The 17869-nt window shown below is 39.0% G+C and overlaps 1 protein-coding gene across 2 annotated transcripts; it reads left to right on the top strand.

Moving 5' to 3' along the window:
* The first annotated feature begins 656 nt into the window (after window positions 1-656).
* On the top strand, window positions 657-16468 carry prrc1 (proline-rich coiled-coil 1). 2 transcript variants are annotated; one of them, XM_030724025.1, is made up of 9 exons: window positions 657-749; window positions 3492-3623; window positions 5316-5702; window positions 7297-7442; window positions 9297-9399; window positions 9481-9644; window positions 10395-10498; window positions 13631-13733; window positions 14349-16468. In XM_030724025.1, exons 2-9 carry the CDS (start codon window positions 3527-3529, stop codon window positions 14562-14564), a joined length of 1320 nt encoding a protein of 439 aa, XP_030579885.1. In that variant the 5' UTR covers window positions 657-749; window positions 3492-3526; the 3' UTR covers window positions 14565-16468. The 2 variants fall into 2 exon arrangements, with proteins under 2 accessions (XP_030579885.1, XP_030579886.1); XM_030724026.1 differs by lacking the exon at window positions 657-749 and adding an exon at window positions 1030-1052.
* Window positions 16469-17869: the final 1401 nt, after the last annotated feature.

Here is a 17869-nt window from a genome sequence, read left to right as displayed (position 1 = left end):
GTGACCCTAAAAAGGATAAGCGGAAAAGAATGGATGGATGGATGGAAAGTATTATATACCAGGAAAAGTTAACTAATCTTAAATATTATAGAACATTGGATGTTACAGATAATTTGTCAATAACATATCATGCATCCTTAGGGATTAGCACTTGATATCAACCAAAAATATTTTTGTGTTCATGCATTGATTAAACAAATTATTTTTGATTTATGGGTCATTTTTTTCCTACTCAACAAGAACCACCAAAAATATTCCATATCAAGAGTCTTTAAATTGATTTTGCTTTATTTGCTGCCGAGGTTTATAGAAAACAAATTTGATTTAATAATAGCTATTTTGAACTTTCATACATTTTCCCACTTTTATATTAAAAATTCCTTTTACTCCATATGTAGAAATGAATAGCTGACAATGACCTTCTAATATATATATAATATATATATAATATATATATATATATATATATATATATATATATATAATTAGTGTATATGTAACCTATAACCCATATTAAACAAAACTAGATGACCAAATAACGAGTACGCTTTAACTAATTTATAATTTATTTATTTTTTTATTCTTAGCAATGACTTATAAACTCCAAGGAATGGAACAGTGTGTGTATTCCGTGTGACCGGGTTGTAATGGGGGCAGTCACACTGAAGAAGACGTGGCAAAGCACGACGTCATCACAGTGGGTCGGCGCTTTATTATTTATGATTGTACTGTGCTAGTGTTGCTAGCAGGTGAGTAGTCAAGCGATTTGTTCTGTAGAGGTTATAAGAATAGTGGCACATGTTATTCTAAGTCTTGTCTAGAGAATTAGATAAAGCTGTGTATGTTACGTTGTCCTGTTTCTGGTTTTTCTTTGGTTCGACCTAAGTGGGGATGTAAGTCACACGTGTAAAGCTGAGCTGTGAACAGCCTTGAAGCTAACAGTACATTAATTTGGAACTCCCAATATTTTTGTGTGGCGTGGCAGACACGGAACAAACCTCATGTCTCAGCGTGAGACGATGTAGCTCATGTAGTACATGAGCTTTGGCACGGTACGTAATGGAACAGAACTGAGATTTGTATGTAAGGATACTGTTTGTGAGTCAACTGTGAATTTTCGTTCTCCACTGACTTCACTCCTCTTCGTGCTCTGTCTTGCGCAGCTTAAGCTTTTTTATGTCATGTCTCAAAAAAGTTGGGACATAGAGACACATTTACCGCTGTGAAGCATCTCCTCTTCTTTTAACAATCCATAAACACCTGGGAACTGAGTAGACCCAGTCGCTGGAATTTTGGGAAAAGAATGTTTTCCCAGTCTTGTCTCACATAGAATTCCAGCTGATCAACAGTCCTGGCTCCGTTTCATGATATGGCAGATGTTTTCAGTTATTGAAACGCCTGGACTCCAGGCAGGCCAGTTCAGCACACTTACTCTTCTACTACTAATCCAAATTTATTTATAAAGCACATTTAAAACAAAGTTTACCAAAGTGCTGGACATAAAGCAAAGGGTTACATACTAAAATAAATACACCATACACAGGCATGTAAACACATATCAATTAATATATCTAAGAAATCACAAAATACAAGAGATAATACAACAGCCTAAGTACCTAAGCTCTCACTCTGGGTTGAAAGCCAAAGAATAAAAATGAATTTTAAAGCATACTTTAAAAACATGCAAGGTGGGGGCAAGTCAAACATTAAGGTGTAGGTCGCTCTACAGTTTAGGGGCAGTGGCTGAGAAAACTTGATTGCCCTGTTCTTAAGTTTAGTTTTTGAAACATGGAGGAATAACTAGTCAGCAGAGCTCAGTGACCTTGAAGGAACATAAGGTGCTTAGAGATCAGCAAGATACGATGAAGCCAACACATTTACTGATTTAAATACGTACAATAAAATCTTAAAATCAGATCTAAAATGTACAGTAAGCCAGTGAAGAGTGGCCAGAACAGGGGACTTATGCTCCATCTTGCGGCCTCTGGTAAGAAGCAGCATTTTGGACCAATTGAAGGTGTGAAAGGGAGGCCTGATTTGCACCAATGCAGAGGGTATTATGGTAGTCAAGTTGAGTTGTAATAAAGGCATGTATGACTTTCTCAAAATTATTAAAAGATAAGAAGGGATTGACCTTAGAAGACTCAGTTTCACACCAGAATTAATCTTTATCCAGTTTTAAATCAGTCCATTTTCACACCAAAGTTATTTACAATGGGCTAAACATAAAGATTCAGTTGGCCCAGGTCCAGGTTTGTAGCATTGCTGGAATGGCTGGGTCTAAATATCATGACCTCAAGCTTGCTCTCATTAAAGTTTATAAAATTTATGGCCATCCAGGCTTTGATGTCATCAAAATATTTTAATAAAACTTTTAATGAGCTGACATCATTTCCTTTCATCAGCGTAGAAGTGGAAGAAGATGCCGTATCTTTTCAGAGTCAGGCCTGGGGGAAGTAAATATAAGGAGAAAAGAATTGGGCCCAGTACAGAACCCTGTGGAACATCCAAAACTGACCCTAAAACCTGTCTCTGACAACAACAACCTAAACCTCTGTAAAGCTGGGCCTTTTACCCCGTGCTCGAGGGAAGAAATAAGAATACTGTGGTCAACAGTGTCAAAGGCAACTGTAAGATCTAAAATCATTAAAATAACAGATTCTCCAGAGTCAGTAGCTAGTAAAAGATCATTAAAAACTGCCAAGAGACCCAATTCTGTGCTGTGAAATGCCTTAAATCCAGAGCACACCTCAAGAATTCCATGTACATCTAAAAAAGGTTGAAAACGAAGAACCACCTTCGCCCAAATCTTTGAAATCAAAGGGAGTTTAGAGAGTGGCTTAAAATTAGAGGTGCCAAGATTTTTTTTTTTTTTTTATCAAAGGCTACACACCTGCTTGTTTAAAATATGAATGAACAACACCAGAAACAAGACTGTTGATTATGACAGACTCAATATTAAACCCAACAGTGTGCCAAACTTTGCTGAGGGCTTCAGGTTAGCAATGATTTTCCTGAGAGAATAACTGATCCCAAGGGGAAATTTACATGTCTGACATAGCTCATCTGCTATCTGCATGATAAATGAAAAGCCTGATGCTTGTGGGTATGAATCATTTTCTGTATCTCTCTGTTGTTGGAGGGAGCAGAGCAGGTAACAGAAAGAGAAGGGTCAAAAGTGTGAGGCAAGATGTTTGGTTGGATTGTGGCAACCTTGTCCACAAAATAGTGTAGAAATGTTTTACAAGATGCCAAAGAAACACCAAAGCATGTGTATTGGAGAGGTTTAATACAAGTTAAATGTACAAAACAGAACATGAAGTTTGTAAGACATAATTCAAAATAATATCAGGGAAAAGCTTAGAGAGATTAAACAGTATTTATTGTCAGTCAAATATTATATGCCCCCATTCCCAGTGTGTACATGCAGAAAATGAACAACCAGCCAACAAGCTGAATGCAATATAATTAATCATAACATCTTATTGCAGCTATTCTGGACTGAAGTTAAGATACCACTGAGAATATGATGGAAGAAAGTGGGATTGAGACTACACCTCCTACCAGCCCTACACCTCCTCTGTCTGTGGCTGCCCTAGTCAGCAGCCCACCCACCACTATTGGTAAGACACGACCTTTGATGTGTTGCTGTATGAGCAGGTCATGTTCTCTCTGCTTCTAGCTCAGCCAAGTCAACTTTTGAACAGGCTTTTGTTAAGGGTCAAGTTGTTGATACAAACTTCAGGTTGGTAATCCATGTAATCCATGTAATAATGACGTGGATGTTGTCATCCAGTCCATCCATCCATCTTCTACCGCTTAGCAGCCTTGGGTCTTAATACAGTGAAACTTGGAAACTAGCTAGATGCTAGTCTAGCATTTCATGATTTTGGAATTAGTCCACTGTAAGACGGGTCAGAGGTTCCTGGCTGAGCTTATCTCTTTTTATCTGAGTCCTTGGTGGAAACTCTGGATGAATTTGAAGCATGCAAGGCCAGTTGACCATATGGGGATCAAAGATGCTTGTAAGGATCCTATATGATCAGATGATGATGATGATGATGATGATTCAGTTATTCACATCAGTTCAGACTGATGGATGAAGGAAAACTACCAAAGGCAGCTGCCATTCCCATATTCTGTAATCTAAACCAAGCTTTCAGATTTATTATTTTCTCTACCACTTCCACAGCAACATAAGAGTTCAACCTGCAGTTCAGTACATTCTAATTAGTATGGGTGAAAATTCAAATTAGCCAATACAATAGGAACAGAAAAGAGAGACAGAAAGACAGACAGACCTACCTGACAGGTGGGGAGTAAGAATGACAAGCGGAACAACACTGTCATCCCTTATCTGGCTGGCTTGTCAAAGAAACTCAGAAGAATTTTCTCCAAGCATGACATCCCAGTATACTTCAAACCAAGTAACGCTCTAAGGCAAAAACTGGTCCATCCCAAATACAAGATAAGCAACATAGTGTATGCTGTGCAGTGACGAGTGCTCGGACCTCTACATTGGAGAAACCAAACAGCTTCTTCACAAACGCATGGCAAAATATGGCAGAGCCACTTTGACAGTACAATACTCAGCTGTACATCTGCATCTAAAGGAGAAAGGGCATTCTTTCGAGGATGCCAATGTTCACAAATGGTGGAGAGGTTTATGTACCTCGGCAGCATCATCAGACAGGATGGAGAAGCAGAAACCAGCGTCACGAGCCGCATTGGCAAAGCCTCAGCTTTCCAACAAACGCAAAATATCCAGTCATCTGCCTCCATCTCAGCTAACATCAAGCTTTGATTATTCACCTCAATCATCATCCATCAGGTGCCTCGCTGCCTCAGAAGAATATATTATGTATGGGTTCTGTAGATTATTGACACTTTTAAAAGGAAGTTAGAGATTTGTAGCCTAAAGATGATTGTGGTTTTATATATACATATACAGTGCTGTGAAAAGTATGTGCTCCATTCCTGATTCTTTATATTATTTTATTTTGTTGCATATTTGTCACACTTAAATGTTTCAGGTCGAACAAATTTTAATATTAGATGACGATAACCTGAGTAAACCTGGGCCTCTGTGAAAAAGCAATTGCTCCTTAAACCTAATAACTGATTGTGCCACCAGCTGAAACACTGGCAGCTGGTGTGTGTTTTAGCAGTCCCCTCTGTAGTATACAATGAAAGATGGTTTTAAGTCTCTCCGGGTTTATTACAGCTTGTTTGAAGAAGCAGAACCAGAATGACTGGGAAGCAGATGAGCAGAGTGAGAGCCAATATTGATGTGACTTTTATCCTTTGTGTTTCAGGTCTGTCCAGTCCGCTGTCTGTCCCGGGAACAATCAGTTCCCCCACAGTCTCATCTTCTCTCCCCAGTGTCCCTGAACTTCCTGCCTTCAGCAGCCCTCTGGCAGCATCCCTTAACCGCTCCTCCCAATTTCCCCCTGCATCTACACTCTCCTCACCTTTCACCAGTAGCTCTCCCTTCCCTCCCTCTGCCTCCCCCTCTTTGCCTCCTGCTGCCTCTTCCATCAGACCACCTCCTTCTGCTGCTCCCAGCATGTTGGCCCCTCCTGTAGGCCCACCTGTATCAAGATTCTCTGTGAGTGCAGAATATGACATCACACGAGGTCATGCTGGTCGAACACCACAGACACCTCTGATGCCAACATTTTCCAGTCCTGCCGCTATACCAGGTCAGAGTAACACATGTGAAATTGGGGTGAAATTTTCAAGTTTGAAAAACACATTTAAGCTCCGTTAAAAGCTGCAACCAAATCAATTTGATACTGTGATTGTAAAAAAAAAAAAAATTCTCAGATACTACTCAATACTAAATGTTAGTATCAGATTAGATACTTATCTGTAACAGTGTCGATACCAATCTTTGCCTCCTCCAGTTGACACACAGCTTCATGCAGCAGCTGAAGTAGATGACATTCACAACACTGAAAGATACTTGAGTAAAGCTCCAGCTTCAACAACACCAAAGTATTCAACATTTATCATAAATGTTAACCTGCCCGCCGTATATGTTAATGTTAGCCACTTAACTATTAACAGCTACCCGATAGCCACAAACTCAGTCTCAGGGAATCTTAAGCTAGTGTACTTTTAGTGCCAGCTTGAGCCCGTATAACTGGGAGGTTTGCGTCAGGAAGCACATCCGGTATAAGTTATTAATTTAGCAGCTACTGGCTATGGCTAACAATAAAACGATTATGTGGGAGCTAGGCAGCAAATGTTATCTGTCCCGCTCGTCTGTAACGTGATATTGGAAGTTTTTAATTTAACACGTAAAAACTGTTATGTTTCTCTTCAACTCCCATATTGAAGCTGATAAAAGTCTAGCATCAACTAAACAAACAGTGGTAGCTTACCTTACAACTCTATTTGATTAGCAATAGAAATGTGGAGCCATGTCACCAGAAGTACAGTATTACCTCACAAAATCTTTGTGAGGTAATCTTAAAATATTTGTCATATGTACACCTTATCATTATGTTATATTTTGCACTACGCCAGTCAACTTAGACGTGGCGTTATCACTTTGTATCCTAATCTTTTATATTTTAAAAAAATGTCACTTTTTGGGAGGTTATTTTTTGCCCCGTGGTATATATTCTATAGATTTATAATTAATTCTTCCCTTTAGAAGAGCAGTTAAGAAAATGGTGAACTCCATGAGTACTGGGGTTCCACTGCTTCTGCAGCTCATGGTTTTCTCTGGACTAAAGTGTAGTGTCACATTTTTCAGCTCCAAATTGTCTTTGTGAAATGCTTTAATACTGGTTCAGTTTGTTATTATGAGAACAATGATGGGGATGGAAAAGGATTTTTGATGTGTATCAATTTGGGTTTATTTGCTTGTCTCTTTATTTATTATTTATTTACTCATTTTCAAGGGTTCATGTTTATTTGTAAAGCTGTAAGTAGGCATGTACGTTGCTTTGTCCTCCTCTCTACCCATACAGCCACATGAAAATAGGTTGAAAGCTGAAATCAATGTCCTTTAACTAAGTATGACATGAGCATAAGAAATAGTAATTGCTTAATGTTCTTCAAGCTCACAGCAGATCTCCAGAGCAGAGAAAGACCTACCATTGCTAGCTGCAGTCCAAGAAGACTGTAGTTGAGAAAAGCAGCTGTAAGCTACCATAACAGCAACCTGGCCACCCAACCACAAAACAGGAAAGGCAGCAGATACTGAAACGTACATTATGTAAGGAGTTGTTTTGTTTAAACAAACAAACAAAACCTTGTTTGTTAAAAAATGTTGCATATTTTCAGGTGTGGTGTCCAACCCCATGGTTCAGCAGCCAGTAATTACAGGAGGATTAGATACTGGATCTTCAATCACTTTCCCGGAGGAGCAAGAGGATCCCAGAGTGTCTGGAGAGAACAGTAGTGGTGGAGGCATCTGGGGCTTTTTCAAGGTAGAATTAAAATGTTTTGAAGTGTGATTGTAATAATCCCTATAGGAGATACAGCAGGACTTTTACCTTTGTTTTCAAACATCAAATGCCTTGTTTCAGGATGAAAAAGTTAAATTTATTTAGGTTTTCAAACTTTTTAAGCTATTTTAATATTTGTAAAAAGCAACCAATAGGAGCAGCAGGGTAATCTTCTTACTATGATGATTGTAGCATATGTATATACTGTATGTACCCTATTTCCTCCTAAATCGGTTGGCCAGTCTTAACAAAACTTTGCACAAACATTGCCACAGTTAGGGCAATTATCAACATCTATATGTTTAAAAAAAAATTTTTTTTAATTCTTTGTATTTTCATATTCTCTCCCTGGGCTGCACAGTGGTGTTACAGTAGGTCAACAGCTGATCCATACTGTAGACAATAAGACCACGGCTGTGTTTGCGGTCTCTGGACACGATGGGGAACAGTAAAAAGTAATAAAAAACATGCAAAACAATGCGACTTTAATCCCCATTGTGTTCTAGTGCTCTAGAGAGTTCCATTGAGACCATTTCTGATGAGGCTTCTTTAATCCTACAAAGCTGAACGTGTTGTCGGGGACACGGCGTACTTCAAATGTCCCGCTGTTTGTGGACTTCCGCCACCAATTACCATAATAACCCTGTGTTGGCTGTGAAGCACAATTCGTCAGCTTTCAGAAACAGTTTGAATTTTTCCGATAGGACAAATGGTCACGTAATTACAGTAATTCAAAGTGCATTTGATCAGACGTCTCAGCGGTACACTCGGTGTTAACCAGCTGTTCACGGCAGGTAAGGGCAGGTCACAGGTGCATCAGCGGCAATTTCCCGGTGTTATAGGGTTAAACGGTAGATTAGTCAACTGAAGGGCCAGATGCACTTCTCAGGTGCTGTGTCAGGCCTTTGCTGATTCTGTTTTTCCCATTTCTTAAGAACATGACTTTCAGATACTGTTCATCATCTGTAGGTAGTTTTTTAGGCCTGCCACTTTATCTTTTATCCTCTCCTTGTCCAATTTCCTCAGATTTTTTTTAAGGACACACTGCACACCGTGCCAAGGTATAACCTAATTATCTCTTTGGAAATCAGCTTGTGCAAAAATACTATATTTATACCTGTCCAGCCTTTGTCAACTAAACAGCTTTAAGTGATTTCAGATAATATTTCAACTAAACTACATTAAGTGGTTACAAGGAGACAATATTGGTGAGTCTTATTAATTCATGTAGTCCATCCATCTATGTATCTTCATGGCATTAAGTTTTATTTTTGCAGACATTCGCAGATGCAGGCCCGATCCATCTGTCAATCTCCCGCTCCCTTCTCGCGTCACTCATGAGCAAGATGCCGAGATACTTAAACTCCTCCACCTGAGGCAGCAGCTCGTCCCTGAGCCAGATTGGGCATAGCAGGGTTATTCCAGCTCAAGTCACAAAAAACAACATTGAATTTATTTAGAGTCCAGCCTTCCAGGCCAGATCAGGATAATGTACCTAGATGATGATGTTACAGTTAGTTACAGTCCACGCAATGATGTGTTTTATGTAATTTTGCATCTGTTCACCAACACAGTAAACCAATAATAAACATTTCAGCCTTAATAATGGGTAACTATAAGAATATAAGATGTATAAGGCTGTAATTCCTAAATGGTTTGCAGTGCTTTTGTTCAACCCCTTGAATTAAAGCTGAAAATCTGCACTTCAGTCACATCTTGTTTGTTTGTTTGAAAATCATTTGGGATCTGCAGAGGTAAAATTACAAAAGTTACATTCAGAAGCTTTTTGGCTCATTTCAGTTAGCGTTATTCTGTGTGTTTTGTGTATCCTCTCAGGGAGTAGCAGGAAACGCTGTAGTAAAGACAGTCCTGGACAAAACCAAACACTCTGTGGAGTCCATGATCACTACTCTTGATCCTGGCATGGCTCCGTACATCAGTAAGTTAACCTGTATTGCCTGCTTCAAAAAATGTAACTAAACATTCCAGTGTTCTTAATAAATGCTTGTGTGTTCTCCAGAGTCTGGTGGGGACGTCGACATTGTTGTGACTTCAGATAAGGAGATGAATGTGGAGGCAGTCAGAGATGCCTTCCAGGAGGTTTTTGGGATGGCCATGGTCACAGGAGAGCCCGGTCACTCCAACATTGCTCCACAACCAGTAGGCTATGCAGCTGGTGTCAAGGTTCGTTTCTGCTGCTTCTGCAACCTGCTTTTTAAACCTTTTCTCTGTTAAAGTTTCTATATCAAAACAATTTAATTTCTCTCTTCCAAACTGAGAGGGGGGACCTGCTATAGTGAAGCTTTTCATTTTTTCAGCATCACACATTCTCTTACATTTCCTTTAACATGTTTTAGAGTTTATCTCTAGCAGCATTGGAAGTTACATGGCTTTTAAGGCTACTATGTGTGCTGAAAAGAGAAACATTAGTAAAGAAAAAGATGTGTAAAAATGAATGCAGTGCTACTGATTTTTTTTAAGTCTTAACATTGGGAAAAACATGTAGTTGGTTGCTCTTGAAACAGGAATGTGTGTTGGATTACATTTACTGTTCAGTGTTTTGTTATGTGTCAGTCTCATCTTAAAATGATTTCAGTTTTCATTGCTCTAGACACAAGACCTAAAGCACAAATGGTGATTGTAATGATTTGTTAGTTTGTTAAAATTTAGTTTGTTTATTAGTTATTAGTTTATTAAAAAATAAAAGACTGAAATATCCTGATTACATAAGTATTCAGGAATTACAAATGGGTCCTGTTGCATCCTGTTACTGGTACTTGAGATACTTCAACAGCTTGCTTCAGAATGTATTCTCATTCAGTACTTGACAACATTGAAATGTGCAACTTAAGTCAAACAGAAGGGTGTGTGTGTGTGTGTGTGTGTGTGTGTGTGTGTGTGTGTGTGTGTGTGTGTGTGTGTGTGTGTGTCCAGGGGGCTCAGGAGCGCATTGACAGCCTGCGTCGAGCTGGTGTGATCCATGAGAAGCAGCCAGTGGTCTCTTTAGAAAACTTCATTGCTGAACTTTTTCCTGACAAGTAAGAAGACAGTTTGACTGACATCCAAAAACAGAGCATACACACAGCCTCACAGGCCAAGCAGACTTATCATCTCAGAAACAGAGGGCAGTACACTGACTTGGAATAATTTCCTGGTGACTGGAGTTCAACTTATGGCTACTGTAAACAGCTTTAAATGATTTCAGATAATATTTCAACTAAACTACATTAAGTGGTACAAGGAGACAATATTGGTGAGTCTTAGTAATCCATGTAGATTTATATTTTCATGGCAATAAGTTGTATTTTTGCAGACATTTACTCATCCAAATTGAATTCAGGTGTTCCAGTCACTTCCATCTAATCATATAAACCAAGCACCTATACATGCAGAGCGACCCATTCTTTCACAAATGTTTGTAGAAGCAGTCTGTATGCCTAGGTGACTGATTTTATACAGTTGTGGCCATGGAAGTGACGGGAACACCTGAATTCAATGACTTGGATAGATGAGTGAATACTTCTGGCAATATAGTGTACCGCTTGTCATTGTGGCCAAATACAGGCATGGACAAAATTGTTGGTATACTTCTGTCAAAGAAAAACACACAGTGGTCACTGAACTAACTTGAAATTGACCAACATAATAATGGCTAAAAAATTTACTGAAAATTAACTTGTGAAAATCAGACATTGTTTTTGAATTGCTGTTAAACAGAATTATTTTAAAAACCAAACTAATGAAACTGGCCTGGATAAAAAATGATGGAACCCCTAGAAAAGGTTGAAAATAAGTTGACCATATAGACATGTTAAACTAAGGTGTGTCCTGTAATTAGCATCACAGGTGCCTTCTAACTTGTAATCAGTCAGTTTGCATATCTAAAGAGTGAAAAATAGTCTCTATGCTGTTTGGTATTATCATGTACACCAAACTGAACATGGACCACAGAAAGCTGAGGAGAGAGCTGTCTCAGGATATGAGAAAGCCAATTATTGACAAGCTGTTAAAGGTAAAGGCTACACGAACATCTCCAAGCAGCTTGATGTTCCTGTGACTGCAGTTGCACATATTATTCTGTAGCCAACCTCCCTGGATGTGGCCGCAAGAGGAAAATTGATGGCAAATTGAATGGTAAATGGACAATTTTTCATATAGCGCTTTTCTGAGTCCTCAAAGCGCTGACACCCATTCATACAAGCACTTCCATGTGTAACAAAGCTAAGTGCTTTTATTGTCTAACATTCACACACAAATTCACACTCCAACGCGTCAGAGAGGAACTTGGGGTTCAGTATCTTGGCCAAGGATACTTTGGCATGCAGCCCGGAACAGCCAGGAATCAAACAGCCAACCTTCCAATTAGTAGGTGATGTATGTAGCTCTACTTCCTGAGCTACAGCCACTCCATTGAAGCAATGGATAATACAAATGATAACCAAAGAGCCCAGAACAGCTTCCAAAGAGATTAGAGGCGAATTCCAAGGTCAAGGTACATCAATGTCAGATTGCACCATACGTTGCTGTTTGAGCCAAACTGGACAAAATGGAAGACAACCAAGGAGGACACCACTGTTGAAAGTAAATCACAAAGTGTAATTTGCCAAAATGCATACTGACAAGCCACAAAGCTTCTGGGAGAACATCCTTGGACAGATGAGTCAAAACAGTTTACAAACACAAAAATAAAGCACACACAGAAAAGAACACTGTAGCTAGTGTGAAATATGGAGGAGGCTCAGTTTTGTTCTGAATCGGTATAGGGTACAATGAAATGTAAATGTAAATGAGATCAGGGGTCAAATGTGGCATGATACAGTATTTGGATGCCAACTATAATGTAAGACATTTTATGAAAGTTTGCCCTTATTTGACCATGAAGAAGAGCTCAGAGGTCCAAAGTAATGTGATATTTAGAATCCCTGTATACAATTCCCTATATGCCTACATGTTAATATAAACAATGGCACTAAGAAACATGGTTTTAAATAGCTGTATGCAGCAATATCATCACTTTGACCTTCAAATCAATCTTTTGACCTTGAAGGAGTGGTCAGAGGTCAAATGTTACATGATATTTTAAATGTTTATACAGTATTTTTTATATGTTGACAATATACACCACACCTGTAAGAATCATAGTTTTGTAAGTTATAAGCCTTTCTGTCAAATTTGGACCAATAAATCATTGAGTCTTGAAGACCTTGGTGAGTGTAAGCCAGATTTTTCAGAATTTATTCAAAACTACAAAAACTACACTACCAAAAAAAACAACCTTCTTGGCAGAGGTAATAAATAAAATTTTAAAAAGTGGGAAATGGCAGAGTTTGAACAGGTGAAAATAAGAAGAAATATTGTTGTGAAAATGTGGACTTCTATAATTCCATATCACTGATATCAATATTAATAATGATACTAAAAAGTCGCAAACCGTTGGGCTGAGAAACACTTCTCCTTTGAAGTTCATTTGCAGTTGGCAAATGAAAAAATTGGTACACTATTGCCACCAATTTGTAAGGATATTTGTCATATTCAGTCTTTTCAAAAAAAAAAAAGGAAAAAAGTCAATTAAATGAGATACAGATTTAAATATATTATTTCCTAGAATTATTACATTTAGTTCTTACGTTGGCAGGTTTTAGATGTGTTTCTGCTTCAACACACCTGAGTCAAATATAGAGGTCATTAGCAGGACTCTGGAGAACTTGACTGCATACTGAGGAGGTAATTCAGCCATTTGATTCAGGTGTGTTGGATCAGGGACACATCTAAAACCAGCAGGACACCAGACCTCGAGGCCTGGATTTGAGGATCCCTAACATGCAAAGACCAATGTGTTCTGATCAACATGACCTGCTCATCTTAGTGCTGTTTGGAGACCTGCTTCATCTTTCATCCTTTACTGTATAAATAGTCAGGTGTTTGATAAAATGCAAGTAAAGTGTTGACAAGCTCGAGCTGTGCACAGTATGATGCAGTTTAATTTTCTGGGGCACCAAACACAAAGTTAGAGCTCAGTAGTACTTGTGGGTTTGGAGACTGTAGTTTCTGGAAGTTTATAGTGTAATGGACTAAATCCTATTAAATGATTTACCCTTTAAAGCCTTTTGTGTTTCTCTGTCCAGAGGCACAAAAACCAAACATTGTGTTCATCCTCTTTTTGTTTCCAGGTGGTTTGATATCGGCTGTTTAATCCTCGAGGACCCTAGTCACAACATTCGCATCGAGCTCTTCACTCAGGCAACCCCTCTAGCATTAGAGCACATCCAGCAGGTACATATAAGACATGCATACAATATATAAAAACAAATAAGAAAAAATTTATATTATTGTGGGGGGGGTTTTGGCTGTTTGCTTTTTAAATGAAAATGACTGTTTAAGTAGTGTTGCTCCCAGGACCTTATATCTGAACATGATAAATTGGGGGTCATGGGACATTTGAAATGCAGCCCTGCTTAAAAAATGTCCGATTACCTTCTGCAGTCAAACTAAATGAAACTTACTTTAATCAATATAGTAAGTTCCATTTAGCGTTTCATCTCTTATATGTAAATCCCCTTATTCCATTAGGATGGCTGAAGTTTCCCACCCACCTTTATGTTGTGTTCTTTTTGATTTATATACTGCACTACAAAAGCACACCAGCTGTAAGCAAACTAGAATAATAAGAACTACTACTACTACTACTACTGTCTGTTCGGAGTATAATCCAAGAACTAGCAGTACCACTCCTTTAGCCACTAAAGTTTTCGGGCACTATAGTTTCCTGTTGCCTTTCTGTCATTGATGGAGAAATGTCAGCTTGATCCATAGAATAATTTTATTCAAAATCACCCGTGTTGAAACCTACAGCCATTTAAAGTGTCTTTGTAACCTTCCCCCATGTAGGCTCAGTCCCTGACCCCATCTGACTACAGCCTGCGCTGGTCAGGTCTGATTGTTACAGTGGGTGAGATCCTGGAGCGCAGCCTTCCCAACATCAACAGAACAGACTGGCACCAGGCCATGACGGGCATGACTCAGCGCCAGATGATCCAGAGTGCTGCCAAAGCTCTGGCTGGGCTCTACAAACAGCAGCTGCCTCTCAGGACTACATCAAGCTGAGTGGTTGTAGCTTCTGTGGCATACTGAGAGGAGGTGGACAATAAACTAGCTGATGGGACATGAAGGTTCCACATAGCGCCCGATCCTCCAGTCCACCTGTCCTGCAGGACACAGCCAATACCCACTGAAATTTTTGCTGGCATTCTCATGTGTTTTAATGGGTTTTACTGAAAAGCTAGATTACATTTTCTTGCCATCTCAAGTTTTAAGGCTCTACCATTCAATGATCATCTCGTTATTCTTTCTCAACATTGTTTATCAATATCAGCACATACTGAGGCAGTTTTTTCTATTTAGGTGGTCTTATTGTTACTGTAGGGCCTTTGTCCCAGTTGTGCCCTATATTCTAGACTTTGTCCCAGATTTAGCAATTTGGAAAACCTGAGTTACATAGAAAAAATGCAGTAGTAATGCGGTGGTGTCATTAGACTGAATGCAACATGGTCAAGATAGCCCTACTCTTAGTATACATGAAACAAGTGTACTGTTTTACATTAACAGGTGTCTGCTGTTTTCCTTCTGCTAGTTTAACATTTCAAACCTTAAATATTTGCTAGTGTTTTCCAGTCGACAGCATCATCACCATCTATTTAAAAAAAATTACTTTAAAATGAAACCATTTTTTTCTCAGGTTTTATTATGTTGTTGCTCAGTTATTGCAAAAATATCATTGACCATTTCACTTAATTCATATTAATGTTACCTTGATGAGTGTCACCCACGTTAACTTTGTAGCAGATAAAGCACACTCATCATATATCAACAGCATTTCTTGATGCTGCAGGCCTCCGCCAGCAGGATAATGAGTGACTTTGGTGGTACAGTAGGATTACTGTACCACCAAAGTCACTCATTAGTTTAAAGACTATAGCATGGAGTGTTGAGCTGGGCCCAAGACTCCCCTGATCCAAATCCAGCAGAAGGCCAGTCATATTTGCAGTCTCACTGAATGGATAGCCAAGCAGTAGCACATTTGGATGTGTTTGATGGCTCATTGTCCCACATAAAAACTACAGCCAGCTTGAATGCTAGTGACTTCTAACTGTACATCTGCTTGATTAAATTACTTTGTCTTTAATCTAAAAAAGGTCCATCTAGTTCATCCTTAAAGTACCCCAGTACCCTCCACCTTTCTGCCACTTTTTCCCTGTGTATCAGTCTTCAGGATCAATCTCTGTGTTTCCATTTCTGAATCACATAGAGTTGGTTGGCTTTAACTTGGCCATGTTTATGACCACTTGTCACCTGGTACCTGTTGACAGTCTGGGTAGGTTGCAGTTCTGAAACCTGGTGGCACAGGATAATAATGGATTCCTGGTACCTTTTTCACATTTCTTTAGTCTTTAGCTGCTGATGTGTGGCTTTTTTTACAAATTTTTTGCAAAAGTTACTATAAGCAATAACATACAGTGTACTTATTACACACATGCATATCACCTGAAAGTAATAAGTGTTCAAGTTTGTGGGGTTTTTAATCATTTGCCTATTAATTATGCATGCATGCAGTGCAGTGTGCAACTGGGACACAGCTAGAATGGGGCAGATGAGTCAAATGCCATGTTTCAGATGTAACGTATTGCATTCCTTTTGCGTTATTGTTGCTTGTTTTCTTGCTCACTATAACAGCTGTGTTCTATGCATGCACTTGTTAGATAAACTGTTTCTGACCCATGAAAGCATAAATGCAGCAAGACGGTAACAATAATTTGCTTAATTTATTTTTCTCTGCTTCTAGTGGTATTAGTCAGAAACACTAGATCAAAATTTCTGTTAGTGACTTTTGGGTGGAAAGAATATTCTTATGCCTATCTTGTCCTGTAAATGTGCCTTTTTACACAAATAAATCACTTTTTAATGCTGATTTGGATGTCCCCTTCTTCCCCAAAGGTTATCTCACTAATAAACAGTACTGTGCAAAAGTGCGACCCTTCATTTCTTTATATATTGCTTCCATATATATATATATATATATATATATATATATATATATATATATATATATATATATAATTTTTTTTTTTTTTTTTTTTTTTTAAGATTTTAGTGTTTGGTTGGGGCTTGGGAAAGTGCTAGAGGCTTCATCCATTCCAATATCCATTTGTGTGTTTGGGATCACTGTCCTGTTGGACCAGTTGTGTCCAAATTTCAACCATCTAGCTGTTGATGTGAGGTGAAGTTGAAGAAGTTGGAGGTACATTTTTCTATCCACTGTCATTGATGGAGAAATGTCAGCTTGATCCATAGAATAATTTTATTCAAAATCACCCGTGTTGAAACCTACAGCCATTTAAAGTGTCTTTGTGACCTTCCCCCATGTAGGCTCAGTCCCTGACCCCTGCTGACTACAGCCTGCGCTGGTCAGGTTGCTGACAAAGAGAAACTACCAGTTACACAGAACTACCTTCACCACCACTTATTCAAATATATACATATATAAATATATACTGTCCGTATACTTTTGACCCTCTGTAGATTAGAAAAAAATCCAAAATAAATTCAGACTTGTGCACCCAATAAACATCTGACCATAACTGTAGCAGACAATTTAGGGAAAAAATGTTTTATTTGTATTTTCAGACCCGACATTCTTCCATCCATACCCATGAAACATTCTTCCACAGCAAACTGATCAAAGGGCGTTTGATAACAGAAAAATATGGGACATAGCAAAGGTAGAAGCCACACGTGCCCAAAATTCCCAGCAGCTGAAAATCCAAGCACATCTGGACCTCTGCAGCCCGTGGAAGCACCATGCTTAGTTATTATTAATCTCTGGCTCTCTTCCACAGCATGTCGTTAAAGGGGAGTTTTTCCTTCCCACTGTCGCCAAGTGCTTGCTCATAGGGGGTTATTTTGACTGTTGGGTTTTCTCTGTAATTATTGTAGGGTCTTTACCTTACATTATGGAGTGCCTTGAGGCGCAGTTTGTTGTGATTTGGCGTCATATAAATAAAATTGAATAGAACTGAAATTGAATTGAATATATCCTTGACATTTTGGATATCAATGTGCCTTTAATCAGATTATTTAAACTTGTGCAGATAAGATGAAGCTGCTGTATTGTCAGAAGGTGGTGAGGCAAAGCTACTGTGATGTAGACAGGGCCGATCCGCCCCCTTCTCCCACCGGAGCCTGGAAGCACCTCACTGGGTCGGGAGGCTGCAGAAACCGCAGCCTGGGATGGCGTCCTGTAGGTCTTCAGCATACACGGATTACCTTAAGCTATCAAACTGCTTTACATTTCTTTGGTACATTACACCTACTTGTCGCATTTGCTGACGACAGTGACGTGGGGAGCTGACGGT

This window comes from Archocentrus centrarchus, unplaced genomic scaffold (assembly GCF_007364275.1).
Source record: "Archocentrus centrarchus isolate MPI-CPG fArcCen1 unplaced genomic scaffold, fArcCen1 scaffold_30_ctg1, whole genome shotgun sequence".
NCBI classification, from domain to species: domain Eukaryota; kingdom Metazoa; phylum Chordata; class Actinopteri; order Cichliformes; family Cichlidae; genus Archocentrus; species Archocentrus centrarchus.
Note: the sequence above shows the minus strand (reverse complement) of the source record. Positions and strands in the feature narration are given on the sequence as shown.